Genomic DNA, 21445 nt, shown 5'->3' on the forward strand with positions numbered 1-21445 from the left:
GATTCAGGCCTGCGCTCTCAAGATTCACCAAAGGAATGTTCTTTGTTTCAACAAACTGGCAGCTTCATTAAATAGTACCCGCAAAACACCAGTTTCAACGCCAACAGTGAAGAGGCGACTCCGGGATGCTGGCCTTTTAGAGAGAGTTGCAAAGAAAAAGACATATCTCAGACTGGCCAATAAAAAGAAAAGATTAAGATGGGCAAAAGAACACATTTACTGGACGGAGGAACTCTGCCTAGAAGGCCAGCATCCCAGAGCCGCCTCTTCATTGTTGACGTTGAGACTGGTGTTTTGCTGGTACTATTTAATGAAGCTGCCAGTTGAGGACTTGTGAGGCTTCTGTTTCTCAAACCAGACACTCTAATGTACTTGTCCTCTTGCTCAGTTGTGCACCGGGGCCTCCCACTCCTCTTTCTATTCTGGTTAGAGACAGTTTTAGCTGTTCTGTGAAGTGAGTAGTACACAACGTTGTACGAGATCTTCAGTTTCTTGGCAATTTCTCGCATGGAATAGTCTTCATTTCTCAGAACAAGAATAGACTGATGAGTTTCAGTATAAAGTTATTTGTTTCTGGCCATTTTGAGCCTGTAATCGAACCCACAAATGCTGACGCTCCAGATACTCAACTAGTCTAAAGAAGGCCAGTATTATGTGTTCCCATTTAATTAGCTAGTAAATAAATAATTAAACCAATTTGTGTCGTACTGAATCATAAGTAAGACTCTGGTTTTTGCAGATGCAAGGAGGTTACGTCTGTTCAGAATTATGATATGATACAAGGTTATGATTAATAAATTGACTGTTTATAGATGTGATAGGTAAAGATCTTTTAGAGTTTCATTTGGGAGATGGTAACTCTTTAAAGAAACGCTTTCGTGGTGCCCCTTATCCTAATTAGTTAATTGTTACACGATTAAGTTAAATCGGGTAACAATTAAACATACTTAGTTAATTAGATAAATAACAGTCTTAAGATTAATGTTAAAGTGTCACGCCCTGGCCATAGAGAGGCGTTTATTTATTCTCTATTTTGGTTAGGCCAGGGTGTGACTAGGGTGGGCATTCTATGTTCAATTTCTATGTTTTGTATTTCTTTGTTGTTTGGCCGGGTGTGGTTCTTAATCAGAGGCAGCTGTCTATCGTTGTCTCTGATTGAGAACCATACTTCGGTAGCTTTTTCCCACTGGGTTTTTGTGGGTAGTTGTATTTCTGTTAAGTGATTGTTTCACCTTGCAGGACTGTTTCAGGTTTTCCTTTAGTTATTTTTGTATTCAGTGTTCAGTTCCTTATAATAAAGATGAACACGTATCCCGTTGCATTTTGGTCTGACAACTCCTCTTCTTCCGATGAAAGCCGTTACATAAAGTCAAATCACAACACAGACTATTGCTAATACTCTCATGTTGATGACTGGGATCTTTCTTGTCAATTGTTTCTATGAAGTTGCCGTTAAATTGCTATTGTATGAGGTATTATTGGTTGGGTTACCCTTGTGCTGTGACATGTGTTTTATATGTTGTGTCTTGTCTTTTCTTTCCACTTGCAATCTGGCTGACAGACTACACTGTAGGCAGTCTATTCTGCTGATGTGTGTGTGTGTGTGTGTCTGGTAGCCCTACTGTCACATCTTCTCCTGCTCCTCCCCTCTGGCGTACGACATCGCCAGAATACTAGCCACCGGTCCTGGGATTCATCATTACGCACACCTGGCACCTATCATTACACTCACCTGTTAATTATTATGATTCACACTTGGACTTCATTATCTTCATCATTTCCTCCCATTTATATGTCGCTCCCTTATGTTTTTTCACGACTTCCGCCAAAGTCAGTTCCTTGTTCGGCAGCATTCGGCGGTCGACGTCACCGGCTTTCTTGCCACCGCCGATCCACTTTTCATTTTCCATTTGTTCTGTCTTATCACACCTGGCTTCACTTATCCAATTACTTGTTTATTATTTAACCCCCTGTTCTACATGTTGTATTTGTGAGTGATTGTTTGTTGTACTGTGGTCCGTATTGTGTGGCCGTGTATTTGTATTACTCATATCTGATGTCCTGCGCCTGACTCATCTCACCAGCCACACACAGACGCCTTTACAGAATCACTCACCAGATGAATGGAGTCAGCAGGAGCAGACGCCCTCCCAGTTGCAGTGGAGGAGCGCATTCAGCAGCACGTGACCATGTTGCAACGTCTGGGCACAGCCATGGATCGCGTGCTGGAAATGATGAATCGTTGGGAGAGAGGAGGTTATCCAGCGCCTCCACCAGCTCCACTACAACAGGTCCCACTGTCCACCCCTCTTCCACCTGGTCCCAGCGGGATTCGACTCACGCTCCTGAGGGCGTATGATGGGACGGCTGCCGGATGCCAGGGGTTTCTACTACAGCTGGTGCTCTACCTGACGACCGTCCACCCGGCTCCTTAGGGGCGTGAGACTGTGTCCGCCCTCGTCTCCTGCCTCTCAGGCAAAGCCCTGGAGTGGGCCAACGCTGTATGGAGTGAGGAAGACATGGCGTTGGACCACACCCGCCGCTTTCGGGCAGTGATCGACCACCCACCTGAGGGTCGAGCGGAGGGTGATCGTCTGTTCCACCTGAGGCAGGGGACGAGGAGCGCACAGGATTTCGCCTTGGACTTCCAGATCCTGGCCGCCAGCGCGGAATGGAACGACAGGGCCCTGATCGATCACTACAGGTGCAGTCTGCAGGACGTCCGTCGGGAGTTGGCTTGCCGAGACACCACCCTCACATTGGACCAGCTGGTGGACCTGTCCATCCGGCTGGACAACCTGCTGACTGCCCGCGGATGTCCGGATCAGGATCTGTCAGTTCCATCCCCCAGCACATCCGCTCCGACGCCCATGGAGCTGGGAGGTACTGCACTTAGGGCGACCGGAGGAGGGGCCATTCCCTGCACCATCTGTGGCTGCTGAGGGCACACTGCTGGTCGGTGCTGGGGGGTTCCTCAGGGAGTCGAAGCAGCAGGCAGGGCACTATCGTGTCACCCCAGGTGAGTCGACACCAGGCTCACCCTGAGCCCCCTGTTGCTCACATGTATGTGTTTATTTCAACAAAAGTTTCTCAATACTTTTTTATATACCCTTTGTTGGCAATGACAGAGGTCAAATGTTTTCTGTAAGTCTTCACAAGGTTTTCACACACTGTTGCTGGTATTTTGGACATTTCCTCCATGCAGATCTCCTCTAGAGCAGTTATGTTTTGGGGCTGTTGCCGGGCAACACAGACTTTCAACTCCCTCCAAAGATTTTCTATGGGGTTGAGATCTGGAGACTGGCTAGGCCACTCCAGGACCTTGAAATGCTTCTTACGAAGCCACTCCTTCGTTGCCCGGGCGGCGTGTTTGGGATCATTGTCATGCTGAAAGACCCAGCCACGTTTCATCTTCAATGCCCTTGCTGATGGAAGGAGGTTTTCACTCAAAATCTCACAATACATGGCCCTATTCATTCTTTCCTTTACACGGATCAGTCGTCCTGGTCCCTTTGCAGAAAAACAGCCCCAAAGCATGTTTCCACCCCCATTCTTCACAGTAGGTATGGTGTTCTTTGGATGCAACTCAGCATTCTTTGTCCTCCAAACACGAAGAGTTGAGTTTTTACCAAAAAGTTATATTTTGGTTTCATCTGACCATATGACATTCTCCCAATCTTCTTCTGGATCATCCAAATGCTCTCTAGCAAACTTCAGACGGGCCTGGACATGTACTGGCTTAAGCAGGGGGATACGTCTGGCACTGCAGGATTTGTGTCCCTGGCAGCGTAGTGTGTTACTGATGGTAGGCTTTGTTACTTTGGTCCCAGCTCTCTGCAGGTCATTCACTAGGTCCCCCCGTGTGGTTCTGGGATTTTTGCTCACCGTTCTTGTGATCATTTTGACCCCACGGGGTGAGATCTTGCGTGGAGCCCCAGATCGAGGGAGATTATCAGTGGTCTTGTATGTCTTCCAATTCCTAATAACTGCTCCCACAGTTGATTTCTTCAAACCAAGCTGCTTACCTATTGCAGATTCAGTCTTGCCAGCCTGGTGCAGGTCTACAATTTTGCTTCTGGTGTCCTTTGACAGCTCTTTGGTCTTGGCCGTAGTGGAGTTTGGAGTGTGACTGTTTGAGGTTGTGGACAGGTGTCTTTTATACTGATAACAAGTTCAAACAGGTGCCATTAATACAGGTAACGAGTGGAGGACAGAGGAGCCTCTTAAAGAAGAAGTTACAGGTCTGTGAAAGCCAGAAATCTTGCTTGTTTGTAGGTGACCAAATACTTATTTTCCACCATAATTTGCAAATAAATGTGATTTTCTGGATTTTTTTCCTTAATTTTGTCTGTCATAGTACCTATGATGAAAATTACAGGCCTCTCTCGTCTTTTTAAGTGGGAGAACTTGCACAATTGGTGGCTGACTAAATACTTTTTTGCCCCACTGTATATGCAACAGTTTGTGCCGCCTAATTTGCCAGAATTTTACGTAATTATGACATAACATTGAAGGTTATGGCGAGGTGCTCCACTATGCTGGAAAAGGCATTGTTCATCACCAAACTGTTCCTGGATGGTTGGGAGAAGTTGCTCTCGGAGGATGTGTTGGTACCATTCTTTATTCATGGCTGTGTTCTTAGGCAAAATTGTGAGTGAGCCCACTCCCTTGGCTGAGAAGCAACCCCACACATGAATGGTCTCAGGATGCTTTACTGTTGGCATGAAACAGGACTGATGGTAGCGCTCACCTTGTCTTCTCCGGACAAGCTTTTTTCTGGATGCCCCAAACAATCGGAAAGGGGATTCATCAGAGAAAATTACTTTACCCCAGTCCTCAGCAGTCCAATCCCTGTACCTTTTGCAAAATATCAGTCTGTCCCTGATGTTTTTCCTGGAGAGGTGGCTTCTTTGCTGCCCTTCTTGTCACCAGGCCATCCTCCAAAAGTCTTTGCCTCACTGTGTGTGCAGATGCACTCACACCTGCCTGCTGCCATTCCTGAGCAAGCTCTGTACTGGTGGTGCTCTGATCCCGCAGCTGAATCAACTTTAGGAGACAGTCCTGGCGCTTGCTGGGGTGCCCTGAAGCCTTCTTCACAACAATTGAACCGCTCTCCTTGAAGTTCTTGATGATTCGATAAATGGTTGATTTAGCTGCAATCTTACTGGCAGCAATATCCTTTCCCGTGAAACCCTTTTTGTGCAAATCAATGATGATGGTACGTGTTTCCTTGCAGGTAACCATGGTTGACAGAGGAAGAACAATGATTCCAAGCACCACCCTCCTTTTGAAGCTTCCATTCTGTTATTCAAACTCAATCAACATGACAGTGATCTCCACCCTTGTCCTCGTCAACACTCACACCTGTGTTAACGTGAGAATCACTGACATGATGTCAGCTGGTCCTTTTGTGGCAAGGCTGAAATGCAGTGGAAATGTTTTTTGGGGATTCAGTTCATTTGCATGGCAAAGAGGGACTTTGCAATTAATTGCAATTCATCTGATCACTCCTCATAACATTCTGGAGTATATGCAAATTGCCATCATACAAACTGAGGCAGCAGACTTTGTGAAAATTAACATTTGTGTCATTCTCAAAACTTTTGGCCACGACTGTATGTAAACTTCTGACTTCAACTGTATAACAGATATATTTAATTTAAACTATTTCACTCCACAGCTACATATAAATGTGGGCATGCAATGTGCATGCTTCTGGGGAGCCCTGAGGGACCCACTGGGATGCTGTCGGAAGTTAACTGTAGCTGTCTGGAAGAACAAGTAGTGACACGTCAAAAATTCTGAGGAAAACATGAAATAGCCCATTCAAGTCTCATCAAATGAGGAAAACATCTTAGAATTAGAGTAATACATTCTCCTGTCAACTCTGCCAATACAAGCAGCATTTGTTCACACCTGATGAATAACTGCTGATTGTCCTTAAAACTCTTGACATATTTTATAAAGGATTCAGTAAATTTAGTGGAGAATGAAAAGGACTGTTGCAAGTCTAATCGGATTACTCAAGGTTAGAGCATTGGGCCAGTAAACAAATGGTTGCTGGTTCGAATACCGGAGCCGACAAGGTGAAAAGTCTGCCGGTGTGCCCTTGAGCACGGCACTTAACCCTAATTGCTCCAGGGGCGCTCTACAATGGCGAGCCTGGCCGTGACCCCATTCCCTGCGGGTGCCTCAGGGGGAGTTGAGATATGCAAAAAAAAAAAAAAAAAAAAATCCATTACACACACGTGTATAACAGGACAAATATAAGCACCCCCCCTCCCCAAATGATTATTATTTGTGTTGATCTTAGTCATTGTTTGTCATCTGGTGTTTTCGGGGTGTCCTGACCTGCCGTAGGACGCCAATCTGCTCCATCTCCTCTCTCAGGTGTTCCATCTTCCTCCTCATGGTGAAACTGGGGTCTGACAACTCTTGACGGCTGCTTCGACAGAATGCTACACCAACATATAAGAAACATATAGGTTGTGACCTACAGAAATCACTGAAATTACACATTTAGGGAACTTTCAAACAATGGACCTCTGGGAATACCATTGAGCCCTGCAGAGATGAGATCAGAGTCTCGACCTTTTACTGACCATACTCACAGTCTTCCTTCCAACAATAATTGTAACTTTGGAATGTTCAGACTAGGGCTGTGATGGTCACGGAATTTTGACAAGAATATGGGAAACCGTGTTTAAAAACAGTTGTGACAGTTATTTTCACGACTGTCTTCATCCATAACCATCAGTTACACGGGATATGGTAGTAGGTGCCAGGCGTACAGGTTTGTGTAAAGAACTGCAACGCTGCTGGGATTTTCACACAACAGTTTGTGTGAAGAATGGTCCACCACCCAAAGGACATCCAACCAACTTGACACAACTGGGGGAAGCATTGGAGTCAACATGGGCCAGCATCCCTGTGCAGCGCTTTCGACACCTTGTAGGTAGATTCCATGCCCCAACGAATTGAGCTGTTCTGAGGAAAAAAGTTGGTGTAACTCAATATTAGGAAGGTTTTCTTAATGTTTTGCAGTGGTGTAAAGTACTTAAGTAAAAATACTTAACCCATTTTTCAGGGTATCTGTACTTAACTTTTTATATTTTTGACAACTTTTACTTTAACTTCACTACATTCCGAAAGAAAATAATGTACTTTTGGCTCCATACATTTTCCCTGACACCTAAAAGGGTGCTGTCTGGTTTGCTTAATAAGGAATTTGAAATTATTTTACTTTTGATACTTAACTCATTTTTAGCAATAACATTTACTTTTGATACTTATGTATATTTAAAACAAAATACTTTTAGACTTAATCAAGTAGTATTTTTACTGGATGACTTTTACTTTTACTTGAGTCATTTTCTATTGAGGTATCTTTACTTTTAGTGAAGTATGACAATTGGGTACTTTTTCCACCACTAATGTTTTGTATACTCAGTGTGTAGCAGTATGTACTAATTATACTATAACTACTTCTAAGGAAATCTCCTTACATGCTGACAACACTGCTCGAGAGTGTGCGCCATTAAGCACATGTTGATTTTGTCCACCCACACCAGATGCGATCAGGACACACAGGTTGAAATATCAAAATGAACTCTGAACAAACTATATTAATTTAGCTAGCTAGATTGCTGTTGCTAGCTAATTTGTCCTGGGATATAAACGTTGAGTTGTTATTTTACCTGAAATGCACAAGGTCCTCTACTCCGACAATTAATCCACACATAAAAGGGTAAACCGAGTTAGTTTCTAGTCATCTCTCCTCCTTCAGGCATCTTCTTCTTCTCTGGAATATATGTTGGCAACCAACTTTAAGGTGTATTTCCACCATCAACTGGACTGGAGTGTGAACCTCAGTTCATCTTTCAATCACGCACATGAGTATGTGCTCCTAAGAACCAATGAGGAGATGGGAGAGGCGGGACTTGCAGCGCGTCAAGCATCACAAATAGAACCAAGTTCTATGCAAACGCTCATTGACGCGCGCGAGCAGTGTGGGTGCAATGATTGAATAACATGTTGTATACATTTATTTTGCAACGCTCGCGCACACGACACGGCGGTGTGGTCAGCATGTTAGTGTCCTTTCTGTGGGTTCAACACCACATTGCTTGGATTTTGTAAACCATTTATTAATAGTGAAATACCATGAAAATTCCGCTGAACTCCACCATTTTTCTTGGAAGGAAAGTTGAGAAGGTCGTCTCACACATCATTGTTATCGTGGCAACAGAGACAAAGTAATCAGGAACTAAGGTCAAAGGTCCAGTGATTGACCGGGAGTGCAGGACAGATTGCAACTCTGACAGGGACACCATTTTCCTGTTTGTTGGATATCTATGACACCCATTAATAGTTTGTCTTCTCTATTTTATATTTTGTTCAAAGGGAAATCTGTGATTCAAACAAAGCAGTCACCCTGCCACTGAATTGGTAAACAGCTGAAGGATGGGGCTGGAGAAATGTAACTACTCTCAAATTCATAGACAGAGCTATGGATGCAAGGACTGACCATGAGATCAAAATGATAGTTTTAACCATGTTTTGAGGCTATACAGTGTTTGTTTACGATGACATTGTTTACAAACAATGGAGTAAAAAAGCAAATACGACAGTAGAACTAAGCTCATGAAGCATTTATACATTATTCTTCAAGAATTAATGGGTATACACTGAGTAAAATAAACAGGAACACCTTCCTAATATTTGCACCCCCGCCCTCAGAACAGACTCAATTTGTCGGGGCACGAGTTAAGTAGTACTTTAAAGTACTTTAAACCACTGCAAAACATTAAGAAAACCTTCCTAATATTGAGTTACACCAACTTTTTCCCTCAGAACAGCTCAATTCGTTGGGGCATGGACTCTATCTACAAGGTGTCGAAAGCGCTGCACAGGGATGCTGGCCCATGTTGACTCCAATGCTTCCCCCAGTTGTGTCAAGTTGGTTGGATGTCCTTTGGGTGGTGGACCATTCCTGATACACACAGGAAACCGATGAGCGTGAAAATCCCAGCAGCGTTGCAGTTCTTGACACAAACCAGTGTGCCTGGCACCTGCTACCAAACCTTGTTCAAAGGCCCTTACATTGTTTGTCTTGCCCATTCATCCTCTGAATGACACACATACACAATACATTTCTCAATTGTCTCAAAGCTTAAAAATCCTTCTCTAACCTGTCCTCGCCTTCATTTACACTGATTGAAGAGGATTTAACAAGTGACATCAATAAGGGATCATAGCATTCCCCTGGAAAAGTCCAAAAATGTACATAACAATCACAGATTGCACTTTTAAACAGAGCCTCCCACAAGAAAATTAAGCATCTAGCACTGAGGCACATGCTTGACACACAGTTGACATTGTAGAGTGCCTTCATAAAGTATTCAGACCCCTTGACTCATTCCACATTTTGTTGTGTTACTGAATAAAAAATTGATTAAATATATTTTTTCTCATCCATCTACACAAATACCCCAAAATGACAAAGTGAAAACATGTCTTTAGACATTTTTGAAAATGTATTAAATTAAATACAGAACTGTATAATTTACATAAGTATTTACACCCCTGAGTCAATACATGTCTTTCTGGGTAAGTCTCTAAGAGCTTTGCACACCTGGATTGTACAATATTTGCACATTATTATTATTTTAATTCTTCAAGCTCTGTCAAGTTGGTTCCTGATCCTTGCGAAACAGCCATTTTGAAGTATTGTCCTGCTGAAAGATGAATTTGTCTCCCAGTGTCTTTTGGAAAGCAGAATGAGCCAGGTTTTCCTCTAGGATTTTGCATGTGCTTAGCTCTATTCTGTTTATTTTTATCCCCTAAAAACTCCCTAGTCCTTGCTGATTGCAAGCATACGCATAACATGATGCAGCCTCCATTGTGTTTGAAAATATAAAGGATGCTACTCAGTGATGTGTTGTGTTTGTCCCAAACATAACACTTTGTATTCAGAACGTGAGGTTAATTTCTTTGCCACATTTTTATCAGTTTTACTTTAGTGCCTTGTTGCAAACAGGATGCATGTTTTGGAATATTTTTTATTCTGTACAGGCTTCCTTCTTTTCCCTATGTCATTTAAGTTAATATTGTGGAGTAACTACAATGTTGTCAATCCATCCTCAGTTTTCTCCTAACACAGCCATTAAAAACTCTAACTGTTTTAAATCCCTGAGTGGTTTCCTTCTTCTCCAGCGAGTTAGGAAGGATGCCTGTATCTTTGTCATGATTGGGTGTATTGATAAACCATCCAAAGAGTAAATAACCTTGTAAGGATACCATTTCAAAGGAAACACTTTGAAGTTTGTGGAAATGTGAAAGGAATGTAGTAGAATATAACACAATAGATCTGGTAAAAGATAATACACTGAAAAAAACAACTGTTTGTTGTACCATCATCTTTGAAATCAAATCAAATGTATTTATATAACCCTTCTGACATCAGCTGATATCTCAAAGTGCTGTACAGAAACCCAGCCTAAAAAGGCCAAAACCTAGGAAGAAACCTAGAGAGGAACCAGGCTATGTGGGGTGGCCAGTCCTCTCCTGGCTGTGCCGGGTGGAGATTATAACAGAACATGGCCAAGATGTTCAAATGTTCATAAATTACCAGCATGGTCAAATAATAATGCAAAAGAAAAGCAATAATGTATTATTCAAGCCCAGTTGTAATTTAGATTTTGGGCACTAGATGGCATGTGGTATGGTATGTGCAAAGTTTTAGACTGATCTGATGAACCATTGCATTTCTGTTCAAATATTTGTATCAAGACTGCCCAAATGTGCATAATTTTGTTTATTAATAACTTTTCATGTTCAAAATTGTGCACTCTCTCCAATAGCATGGTATTATTTCACTGTAGTAGCTACTGTAAATTGGACAGTGTAATTAGATTAACAAGAATTTAAGCTTTCTCCCAATATCAGATATGTAATTGTCCTGGGAAATGTTCTTGTTACTTACAACCTCATGCTAATCGCATTAGCCTACGTTAGCTCAACCGTCCCGTGGAAGGGACACCGATCTCAAAGAAGTTTTAATAACTTCACCATGCTCAAAGGGATATTCAACGTCTGCTTTTTATATTCTTACCCATCTACCAATAGGTGCCCTTCTTTGCGAGGCATTGGAAAACCTCCCTTGTTTTTGTGGTTGAATCTGTGCTTGGAATTCACTGCTCAACTGAGGGACCTTACAGATAATTGTATTTTTGGGATACAGCGATTAGATATTTGTTTATGACCATGTTAAACACTATTATTGCACACTGACTGAGTCCATGCAACTTATTAAGAACATGTATACTCCTGAACTTATTTAGGCTTGCCATGACATTGTGGTTGAATATTTATTGACTGAAGACATCACAGCTTTTCATTCATTTGTAGAACACTTTAAAAACATAATTCCACTTTGATATTATGGGGTATATAGACCAGTGACACAAAATCTCAATTGAATCAATTCAGGCTATAACATAACATTTGTAAAAAAAAGTCAAGGGGTGTGCCTGGGACAAGCTGTAACAGGTCCATACTTACACAGAATCCCTCTATTGTTTTCTAGAATGCCATTAATAATCTACCCCGCCTCATACTTGCACAACATGTTCAAGCTCATTGCTCCACATTATCTGTTTTAAAGTTATTTTAACGGGTTAAATACCTTAACTTGAAGACATTCAAATGTGTTAATTGTATGTGCGCCACTTAATAAATAAAAGCCAGATAAGGAATGACTGTAACCGCTGAAAGATGTTATTAATTCAGGCTTACCTGATCTTGGCTTCAGACCAAACACTGTGAGGGTGCTGCTGAAATCAGCATTCCGCATCCCCTCCTGCAGACAAAACACATGACAAGTTTATCAGAAAGATAGATCAGATCATTTAGATATTTGCTTAAGTATGTGCTAGTATAATTTCGATGAATGCGATTTTACTGTGCATTTTATTGAATAGCAATTCACACCTCACACTCGTCATTCCCACTGGAGTTTCTTCGGGCACTCTGGCACTTGTACTGTAAGAGAAGACACATCAAGACAGATATGTACTCCATGATCTAGCCTAGAACCTAGTGTAGGCTACTAGCTGAATCCTCTCATATATACTGAACAAAAGTATAAACACAACATGCAAACATTTCAAAGATTTTACTGAGTTACAGTTCATAGAAGGAAATCAGTCAATTGAAATAAATAAATGAGGCCCTAATTTATGGATTTCATGGGTGGGCCTGTGATGGCATAGGCCCACCAGCTGGGGAGCCAGGCCCAGCCAATCAGAATGAATTTCCCCCTTCTTTCATTTCAGCTCATGAAACATGGGACCAACACTGTACATGCTGCGTTTATATTTTTGTTCAGTATAGTAGAACACAGCCCTTTGTCGTCTCCCTCCCTGGACAGTCTGGGATGTATTTGTTCCAGCCTGTGAAAGAAAAGTTGTTCATTTCATACAGTGGGGAAGATGAAACCTTGAGTAATATGCCCAGCCATGTAGCAGCCATATTGAGGTATGCATGGGGTAAACACTTGAGCTTGCTCTTGGCATAAGTGCTGCGTCTAAAACAGGGATCATTAAGATTCGTCCACGGGACAATTTGTTCTTGAGCAGACAGTCAGGTGGCCAGAACACAGAATTACAGATCATTTGTAGACTACAAATTAACCACAAGAAGCCCAAACTGATATAATTTTTGACTAAAACATAATAATTTCAAACTTTGCTTACATTTTTATACAATCACATGTCTCTCTAAATGCGTGGAACAGATTTCCAAAACTAAAATCACTTGGAATTGATTTGCTGGTATTTTTACAGTTTTGTATGTCCAACAATAAAACAAATTAAACTTCTTTAGGCAGTCTCACTAAAAGCTTTTTTTTTTATCACCCAGTACCTATTATGCTGGAAAGCTGCTATTGATGGCCAAGGCCTCAAGTAAGTAAGACTGCATTGTGAAAGTCATGGTTTCATACCTTAAGATAATCTTTCCTCAGATACTTGTTCCTCCTGCGTTCCTCGTTCTGGTTGAGTACGGGTGGAACCTCTGGCCATTTTGGCTCTGTGTCAGACTCTGACTTTAAACTGCCATCGAAAGAGCAGGAAGAGGACGGCTGAAGAAAGACAAAGTTGAAAGGCCAAAGTACTGGACACTGTACTGATCAAAAGGCAATGCAATAATGGACAACAAAAACAACACTTGGCTTAAGCAGCACAAGCCTTCAATATAAATAGATGTAGACTAAAGCCTCCCCTTACATCACTAAAGGTAACAAGGTCACATGCACACCAGTGGAGGCTGCTGAGGGGAGAACAGCTCATAAGAATGGAACAAATGGAATGGCATCAAACACCTGGAAACCAATTGATACCATTCCACTGATTCCGCTCCAGTCATTACCAAAAGTCCATTCTCCCTAATTAAGGTGCCACCAACCTCCTGTGGTATATACAGACACATCATCACATGCATGAAGATGAGAAAACAAAGGCATGAATGAAATGGGTGACCTCAGAGAAAGCTGTGTCATCGTCTGTGAAGTCAGGGTCCTTTTCGGAGAAAGACAGAGAGAAAGAAAATAGGTGTGAAACCGACACCTAAACCAAACACCAAACACACACACACAGATGAGATTAATGAGTGAAAAGAAGGAAATGATTGCTAGTATTACATACCTTAAGGGAACATTTTGACACTTGCCATATGGTTAGTGAGAAAGTCCACATTGCAAATGTACAGTCCCTTACTAGACGTCCGACAACGTTTCTAAAATTCGCGGACGGCGTCGGGCCGTGCAGCAGGGCCGGATCTTCCAGGAAGTCATCAAACGAACTCTCTCGGACATTTGGTTTCTGTTTTATAACATTTTCAAATTTTGGTAATTTTGGTAAATCCCACAAGAGGGTGAATGGAATCATATTGCAAATGTACGAGGATATGTGTTCACTTTCAGCTTCCTGTGCCAACCGGAAGTACTTTTAATTGGGGTCATAGGTGCTGTTTTGAAGGGTTAAAAGGTCTGATCTTTTCAAAACGTTATATGTGTTATTAGGCAACCCTCATGAACTGTAAATCAGTACTTTTTCCCAACAGATGTCAAAGAAAAGCTCTCACACACACACACACACACACACACACACACACACACACACACACACACACACACACACACACACACACACACACACACACAGCAAGGATGGAGTGACAGAGTGCGGTGCTTAAAGACACTCAGAGCCTGCAATGGCATTACCAGAATCTCTAGGCTGTGCCGAGTTCAACGAGATGCCACGCTTGACCGTAGCTCGCTCGGTCTATACACAGCGACCATGAGAAAAAGTAGGCCCAAAATGAAGCCTGGCCCTAAATGTAATTTGCTTTTGGGTGACAGTGAGAGAACCGTTAAGGTGAGAAGCACAATTCGACCTCAGGTATGTTCCTGAGGTCCTCACGATCTGTGCAAGCCTAACCTTGACCGTGTGGCATTAATCCTTAACAGTAAATCAGTTTTTTTTTATCTCACAGATTACAATGACATCTCTCCTTATAGGAATACATTGCCTGCTCCCCTAAATTCAACATAGAGCCTATGTGGGTTAATATTGCCTTATGAACCTGTCTTCGATTACAATCCATCAGGCCACTATGAGGTCTACCTGTGTTGATTCTAAGCTTCTTGAAGCAACCGGAAGTGGTTAAAATCACACTAAAAGGGGTTTTCCATACCCAAACTGAAGCTTGATAGAAATAGTGAATTCAACCCTGTGTAAATCAGTCAGTTCTTAACGTATAGACTTAAAACTCAGGATTCTGTAAAAGCATACTTTTACTTTTAGCTTCCTGTGCCAACCTGAAGTGCCATAAATGTTGTCATAGGGGCTGTTTCAAAGGGTTAAAAGTTATGGGTTAAAAGGGTTAAAATATCTGTCTTGATGTGTCTTCTCACTCAGATCTTTCCAAAACTTCATATGTGCGATTAGGCAACCCTCATGAACTGTAAAGCAGTCATTTCTCCCATAAAATTTCCAAGAAAAAAAACTCACACACACACACACACACACACACACACACACACACACACACACACACACACACACACACACACACACACACACACACACACACACACACACACACACACACACACACACACACACACACACACACACACACACACACACACACACAGCTTGGACAGAGGGACACCGTGTGGTGTGTAGAGACAGACAGTGCCTGCAATAGTTACCTTTGTTCGAACTATTAAAGAACCGTCAGACCTAGAGTTCTGAAACTTTAGGAACCTGTTCTAGAGCTCAGAAGGTTCTCGGACCGAGAAACAGCCTCATACATTTGCAATGACTTCAATTCATTTTGACCATTACGAAAATGACAACATTTAGAAAAGTCCCAGAGTCCCAGGACTAGGTGCATTGAACCCGGCTCGGCCCATAGAGAAGGACCCCACCGTTTCTGTCCGATAGCTCATTCAAGGACCCCGTAGCAAGGCATGGAAAAAAGTGGATTTTCAGCACCAATTAAGGTCTTGCTCGGGTACCGAATGACCTATCGAGCCGAAACTTGGGATTCGGGGTCGCCTCAGCTAGGCCTACACATAATGTCAGAACTGGACCTGCAGCTAGAACGTAACTATATGTTTTACGTTTTTGTTATGGTTTGAACAGAAGGCAATGTGAATTTTGGGCCTGCTCTGAAATATGTGATAGTTGGCTTCTAAACGAGTTGGAAAAACTGGGTGTGGTGTCAGTTTGTATCAGTTTGTCGTCAGAATGACATCTAATTGACTAATGGACGGTGACTTGCTGGCTGACTTTTGTCCATTTGCAATATGTTTAAACAGTGAGGTACCATCACCAAAATGACATTCTGAAATCAACTCCAACGATCGATGGAGAGGAACCAGAAACACTGCCCGGCCATCCTGAGTTCATCGGGCCAGTCAATTTCGCAGTCCTGCAGGATTTTTGAGTATGACAAATTTGTGATGGTAAATGCCCATTGAAACATATTGCAAATGCACAGTGCAAATGCACATTGAAACATACTGCAGAAAGTGTTTTCTAATTTTTTGCTATTTTTGACTTCCTATGTAATAATATTGCAAATGGACAAAACATATGCCTCATGCACAGGTAAAAAAAAGATATTTAAAAATAAAATAAAACTTGACAAAAGTATATTCATACAATTCTTACACGTGTAATTGACAACAAAAAAATCCAAAGAATTTTGAAAAACGGCCCAGAAAGCACTTTTTTTAGGGGGTGATATGTTTTTGAAAAAATGTTCAGTTTTTCAAAATTTTACTTTTGTGTCTTGACTTGTGTTACATTTGCAATTTGAAAAATCACGGTGGAGCGCACTCGCCATCTGTTGGATTTTTGGCGTGTTACACTTGGCATTTGTCATATTGCATTTGCAATCCACTTTGAATGAAACGATGCCAAATTGAGTGGTATTGGACACCGTGTATATGTTTCGTACAGTGCCAATGACTTCCCAATTTTTTTTGTACATTTCAGGGGGGTGTTCCCTTACTTGCACAAATGGAAATAATGAATTGCTTGTTTCCTGTAGAAAACAGAAGGTATAGAAAGTCCAGTTCCTTACCTGCCCACTCAGCACTGACGGTCCACTGCTCCCTTCATCCAGAGAGGCACTGCGAGGGAGACAGGAAAACACACCGACTCACTCTGTGTCACACATACAAACTTATATTCATGTAATCCTTATTTACAGTTTACTGGAGAAATTGGCTCATCATTAGAAGGCAGCCAACAATAAATAACACCAGACAGACACAATGGAGTTTTTTTTACTTTAAACACCATACTCATCATCATCATACAGTATGATTTGTGCCTACTCATACTCTTTTCATAGTAATTACTCATCGTAATAACTACACTATGACAACATCCTATAACATCAGTCATGGGGCCAGTTTCAACAGAGCATGAATGGACCATGCTTTTTAGTCCATGACTAAACTTGGTTAGTTTTATGCAACCGAACCATGGTCTCGTTGATACGGTATACAGTAGTCACCTGTCAGAGCAGAGTGAGGGGCAGAAGTCATGTGTTTAGGCAGAGCTGTGCTGTACGTACGTACCTGCGGATGGCCTGGCAGGGGGACCTCTGTTTGCTGCTGGAGCTGCCAGTGTGACTGAGGAACCTGGACAGGTAAACAGAGGATGCAATAAGGCCAGAGGAGGTGTGGTATATGGTCAATATACCACGGCTAAGGGGTGTTCTTAAGCACGATGCAAAGTGGTGCCTGGACACAGCCCTTAGCTGTGGTATATTACCACAACCCCCGAGGTGCCTTATTGCTATTATAAACTGCTTACCAATGTAATTAGAGCCATAAGACTCCTGAACACCTAATCAAATGGCTACCCAGACTATTTGCATCCCCCCTCTTTTACACCGCTGCTACTCTCTGTTGTTATCATCTATGCATAGGTAACTCTACCTACATGTACATATTACCTCAACTAACAGGTGCCCCCGCACATTGACTCTGTACTGGTAACCCCCTGTATATAGTCTCACTATTGTTATTTTACTGCTGCTCTTTAATTACTTGTTACTTTTATTTATTATTCTTATCCATATTTTTTTTTAAACTGTATTGTTGGTTAGGGGCTCGTAAGTAAGCATTTCACTGTAAGGTCTACCTACATCTGTTGTATTCGGCGCATGTGACTAATAACATTTGATTTGATTTGAATAAATGTTGTCATACCTGTGGTATACGCAGTGGTGGAAAAAATAACACAATTGTCATACTTACTCAATTGTCATAACTTAAAGATACCTTAATGGAAAATTACTCAAGTAAAAGTGAGTCACCCAGTAAAATACTACTTGAGTAAAAGTCCAAGTATTTGGTTTAAAATATATTTTAGTCTCAAAAGTAAATCAAATTGCTAAAATGTACTTGAGTATCAAAAGTATAAACTATTTCAAATTCCTTATATTAGCAAACCAGATGGCACAATTTTCTTTCTTTTGTTTATTGACGGATAGCCAGGGGCACATTCCAACAGTCAGACATCATTTACAAACAAAGTATTTGTGTTTAGTGCCTCTGCCAGATCAAAGGCAGTGGGAATCCCCAGGGATGTTCTCTTGATGAGTGTGTGAATTTGACAATTTTCCTGTCAAAATGTAACAGGTACTTTTGGGTGTCAGGGAGTAAAAAGTACATAATTTTCATGAGAAATGTAGTGAAATAAAAGTAAAATTTGGCAAAAATATAAATAGTTAAGTAAAGTACAGATACCCCCAAAAACAACTTAAGAGGTCATTTAAAGTATTTTACTTAATTACTTTACACCACTGGGTATACAGTCTGAAATACCAACTGTGGTACATCAGACTGTATACCCAGTACTTTACACCACTGGGTATACAGTCTGATATACCAACTGTGGTACATCAGACTGTATACCCAGTGGTGTAAAGTACTTAAGGACTCGAACCACCCAGTTCATAAGTAAGGATTAGTATAATTTCTCTGTTTTTTTTTTGCAGGCACAATGTGTTCAGAAGGTCATGGTACGGGATGGGTTCAGGTGGATTTAAGACCTGGAGACCAACAAATAATATCTCTAATGCAGTGTTTCTTCATTTTGGTCCTGTTTTTGCCTTATTACTACACACCTGGTTCAAGTAAATCAAAACTTCATGACTGAGGTGATCCTTTGATTCAGCTGTGTAGTGCTAGGGCAAACACTAAAATGTGTTTCTGCAGGACCATAATTAATCCACATTGCTCTAATGGTGTGCATACATGTCATCTCACAATAAGACAAAAAATGTGTTGTTTCAGGCACAGAAACATTTCAAAACATTTCAAAACAATTTAACACGCACCACCTGAGTCTTGCATACTGTACATATATCCCCCTCCTTTAGCTTTCAGAATCTCACTCTGTCACACATACAGTACCAGTCAAATGTTTGGACACACCTACTCATTCAAGGGTCTTTCTTTACTTGTACTATTTTCTACATTGTTGAATAGTAGTGAAGACGTCAAAACTATGAAATAACACATATGGAATCATGTAGTAACCAAAAAAGTGTTAAACAAATCAAAATATATTTTACATTTTAGATTCTTCCAAGTAGCCACCCTTTGCTTTGATGACAACTTTGCAGACTCTTGGCATTCTCTCAACCATCTTCATGAGGTAGTCACCGGAATTTCAATTAATAGATTGTTAAAAGTTATTTTGTGGAATTTCCTTCTTCCTGTGTTGTGACAAGGTAGGGGTGGTACATAGAAGATAGCCCTATTTGGTAAAAGACCAAGTCCATATTATGGCAAAAACAGCTCAAATAAGCAGAGAAAAGACAGTCTATCATTACTTTACGACATGAAAGTCAGTCAATGCGGAACATTTCAAGAACTTTGAAAGTTTCTTCATGAGCAGTCACAAAAACCATGAAGCGCTCTGATGAAACTGGCTCTCGTGAGGACCGCCACAGGAAAGGAAGACCCAGAGTTACCTCTGCTGCAGAATATACGTTCATTAGAGTTACCAGCCTCAGAAAATGCAGCCCAAATAAATGCTTCACAGAGTTCAAGTAACAAACACATCAACATCAACTGTTCAGAGGAGACTGCGTGAATCAGGCCTTCATGGTTGAATTGCTGCAAAGAAACCACTACTGAAGGAGACCAATAAGAAGAGACTTGCTTGGGTCAAGAAACACAACCAATGGAGATTAGACCAGTGGAAATCTGTCCTTTGGTCTGATGAGTGCAAATCCAACCGCTGTGTCTTTGAGAGATGCGAGTAGGTCAACTGATGATCTCTGCATGTGTGGTTCCCACCATTAAGAATGGAGGACGAGGTGTGATGGTGCTTTGCTGGAGACACTGTCAGTGATTTATCTAGACTTCAAGGCACACTTAACCAGCATGGCTACCACAGCATCCTGCAGCGATACGTCATCCCATCTGTTTTGCGCTTAGTGGGACTATTATTTGTTTTTCAACAGAACAATGACCCAACACACCTCCAGGCTGTGTAAGGGCTATTTGACCAAGAAGGAGGGTGATGGAGTGCTGCATCAGATGACCTGTCCTCCACAATCACCTGAACTCAACCCAATTGAGATGGTTGGGTATGAGTTGGACTGCAAAGTGAAGGAAAAGCAGCCAACAAGTGCTCCGGATATGTAGGAACTCCTTCCGGGAAAAAGCATTCCAGATGAAGCTGGTTAAGAGAATGCCAAAAGTGTGCAAAGCTGTCATCAAGGCAAAGGGTAGCTGGGAATACTTTGAAGAATCTCAAATATAAAATATAGTTTGATTTGTTTAACACCTTTTTGGTTACTACATTACTCCATATGTGTTATTTCATAGTTTTGATGTCTTCACTATTATTCTACGATGTAGAAAATAGTTTTAAAAAATAAAGAAAAACCCTTGAATGAGTAGGTGTGTCCAAACTTTTGACTGGTACTGTATCTCTCTCTCTACCTGTGTGCTCGGCCGGCAACCCTCCTTCGATGAATTAGACTCTCTGCTCTACAAATTAAGGACCGTCGTCTAGTAGCCACACATCATGTGTGCACCAATCAGGTCCAAGGAAGTGGCGAGGTGGAGGAGGAGCAGGAGATGGATGAAGCAGGGAGGGAAGAAGAGGAGAGAATGGGGAAACAAATGACGGGGAGGGTTGTTAAATGCAGAGTGAGAAGAGAGATAGTTAGAGCGTGGTGATGGAGTAACTACAGGAGAGAAAGGAGCAGTAAAATGTCTGGAAATCACCTAAGGTCTGCCTATACAATGGACAAAATGCAGAGAATATAGAATAACCCAATACAAAATAAATGATAACATGTACTTTTCACATATCACCTGCTGTCTACAACAGCCATGGCTGTCTCTCACTGACTACTGGTTGTAAGTAAGCTACACTGAACAAAAATATCAAATGCAACACTAAACAATTTCAAAGATTTTACCAAGTTACAGTTCATTTAAGGAAATCAGTCCACTGAAATAAATTCATTAGGCCATAATCTATGGACTTCACATGACTGGGGATACAGATATGCATTCGATGGTCACAGATATCTTTAAAAAAGTAGGGCCGTGGGGATCAGAAAAAAACAGTCAGTATCTGGTGTGACCACCATTTGCCTCATGCAGCACATCCCCTTCGCATAAAGTTGATCAGGCTGTTGATTGTCCCACTCCTCTTCAATGGCTGTGCGAAGTTGTTGGATATTGACGGGAACTGGAACACAATGTCGTGAACAATCAAGAGCACCCCGAACATGCTCAATGGGTGACATGTCTAGTGAGTATGCGAGCCATGGAAGAACTGGGACATTTTCAACTTCCAGGAATTGTGTACAGATCCTTACAATATGGGGC

General features: G+C 41.7%; 1 protein-coding gene across 4 annotated transcripts in view; it reads right to left on the minus strand.

Moving 5' to 3' along the window:
• Positions 1-21445, minus strand: part of LOC118385071 (leucine-rich repeat and calponin homology domain-containing protein 2-like) — an 88147-nt gene that overhangs the window by 14465 nt on the left and 52237 nt on the right. Inside the window, exons 12-19 of one of the 4 annotated variants that reach the window (XM_035771895.2) lie at positions 20546-20614; positions 17159-17221; positions 16657-16705; positions 13539-13577; positions 13004-13141; positions 11992-12042; positions 11797-11860; positions 6352-6458 (exon numbers count right to left, since the gene is read on the minus strand). In XM_035771895.2, the coding sequence (XP_035627788.1) occupies positions 6352-6458; positions 11797-11860; positions 11992-12042; positions 13004-13141; positions 13539-13577; positions 16657-16705; positions 17159-17221; positions 20546-20614 (580 nt within the window). The remainder of the gene's footprint in view (positions 1-6351; positions 6459-11796; positions 11861-11991; positions 12043-13003; positions 13142-13538; positions 13578-16656; positions 16706-17158; positions 17222-20545; positions 20615-21445) is intronic. The other 3 variants (XM_035771897.2, XM_035771896.2, XM_035771898.2) reach the window with 3 other exon arrangements.

This window comes from Oncorhynchus keta, chromosome 6, assembly GCF_023373465.1.
Source record: "Oncorhynchus keta strain PuntledgeMale-10-30-2019 chromosome 6, Oket_V2, whole genome shotgun sequence".
In the NCBI taxonomy this organism is placed as follows: Eukaryota; Metazoa; Chordata; class Actinopteri; order Salmoniformes; family Salmonidae; genus Oncorhynchus; species Oncorhynchus keta.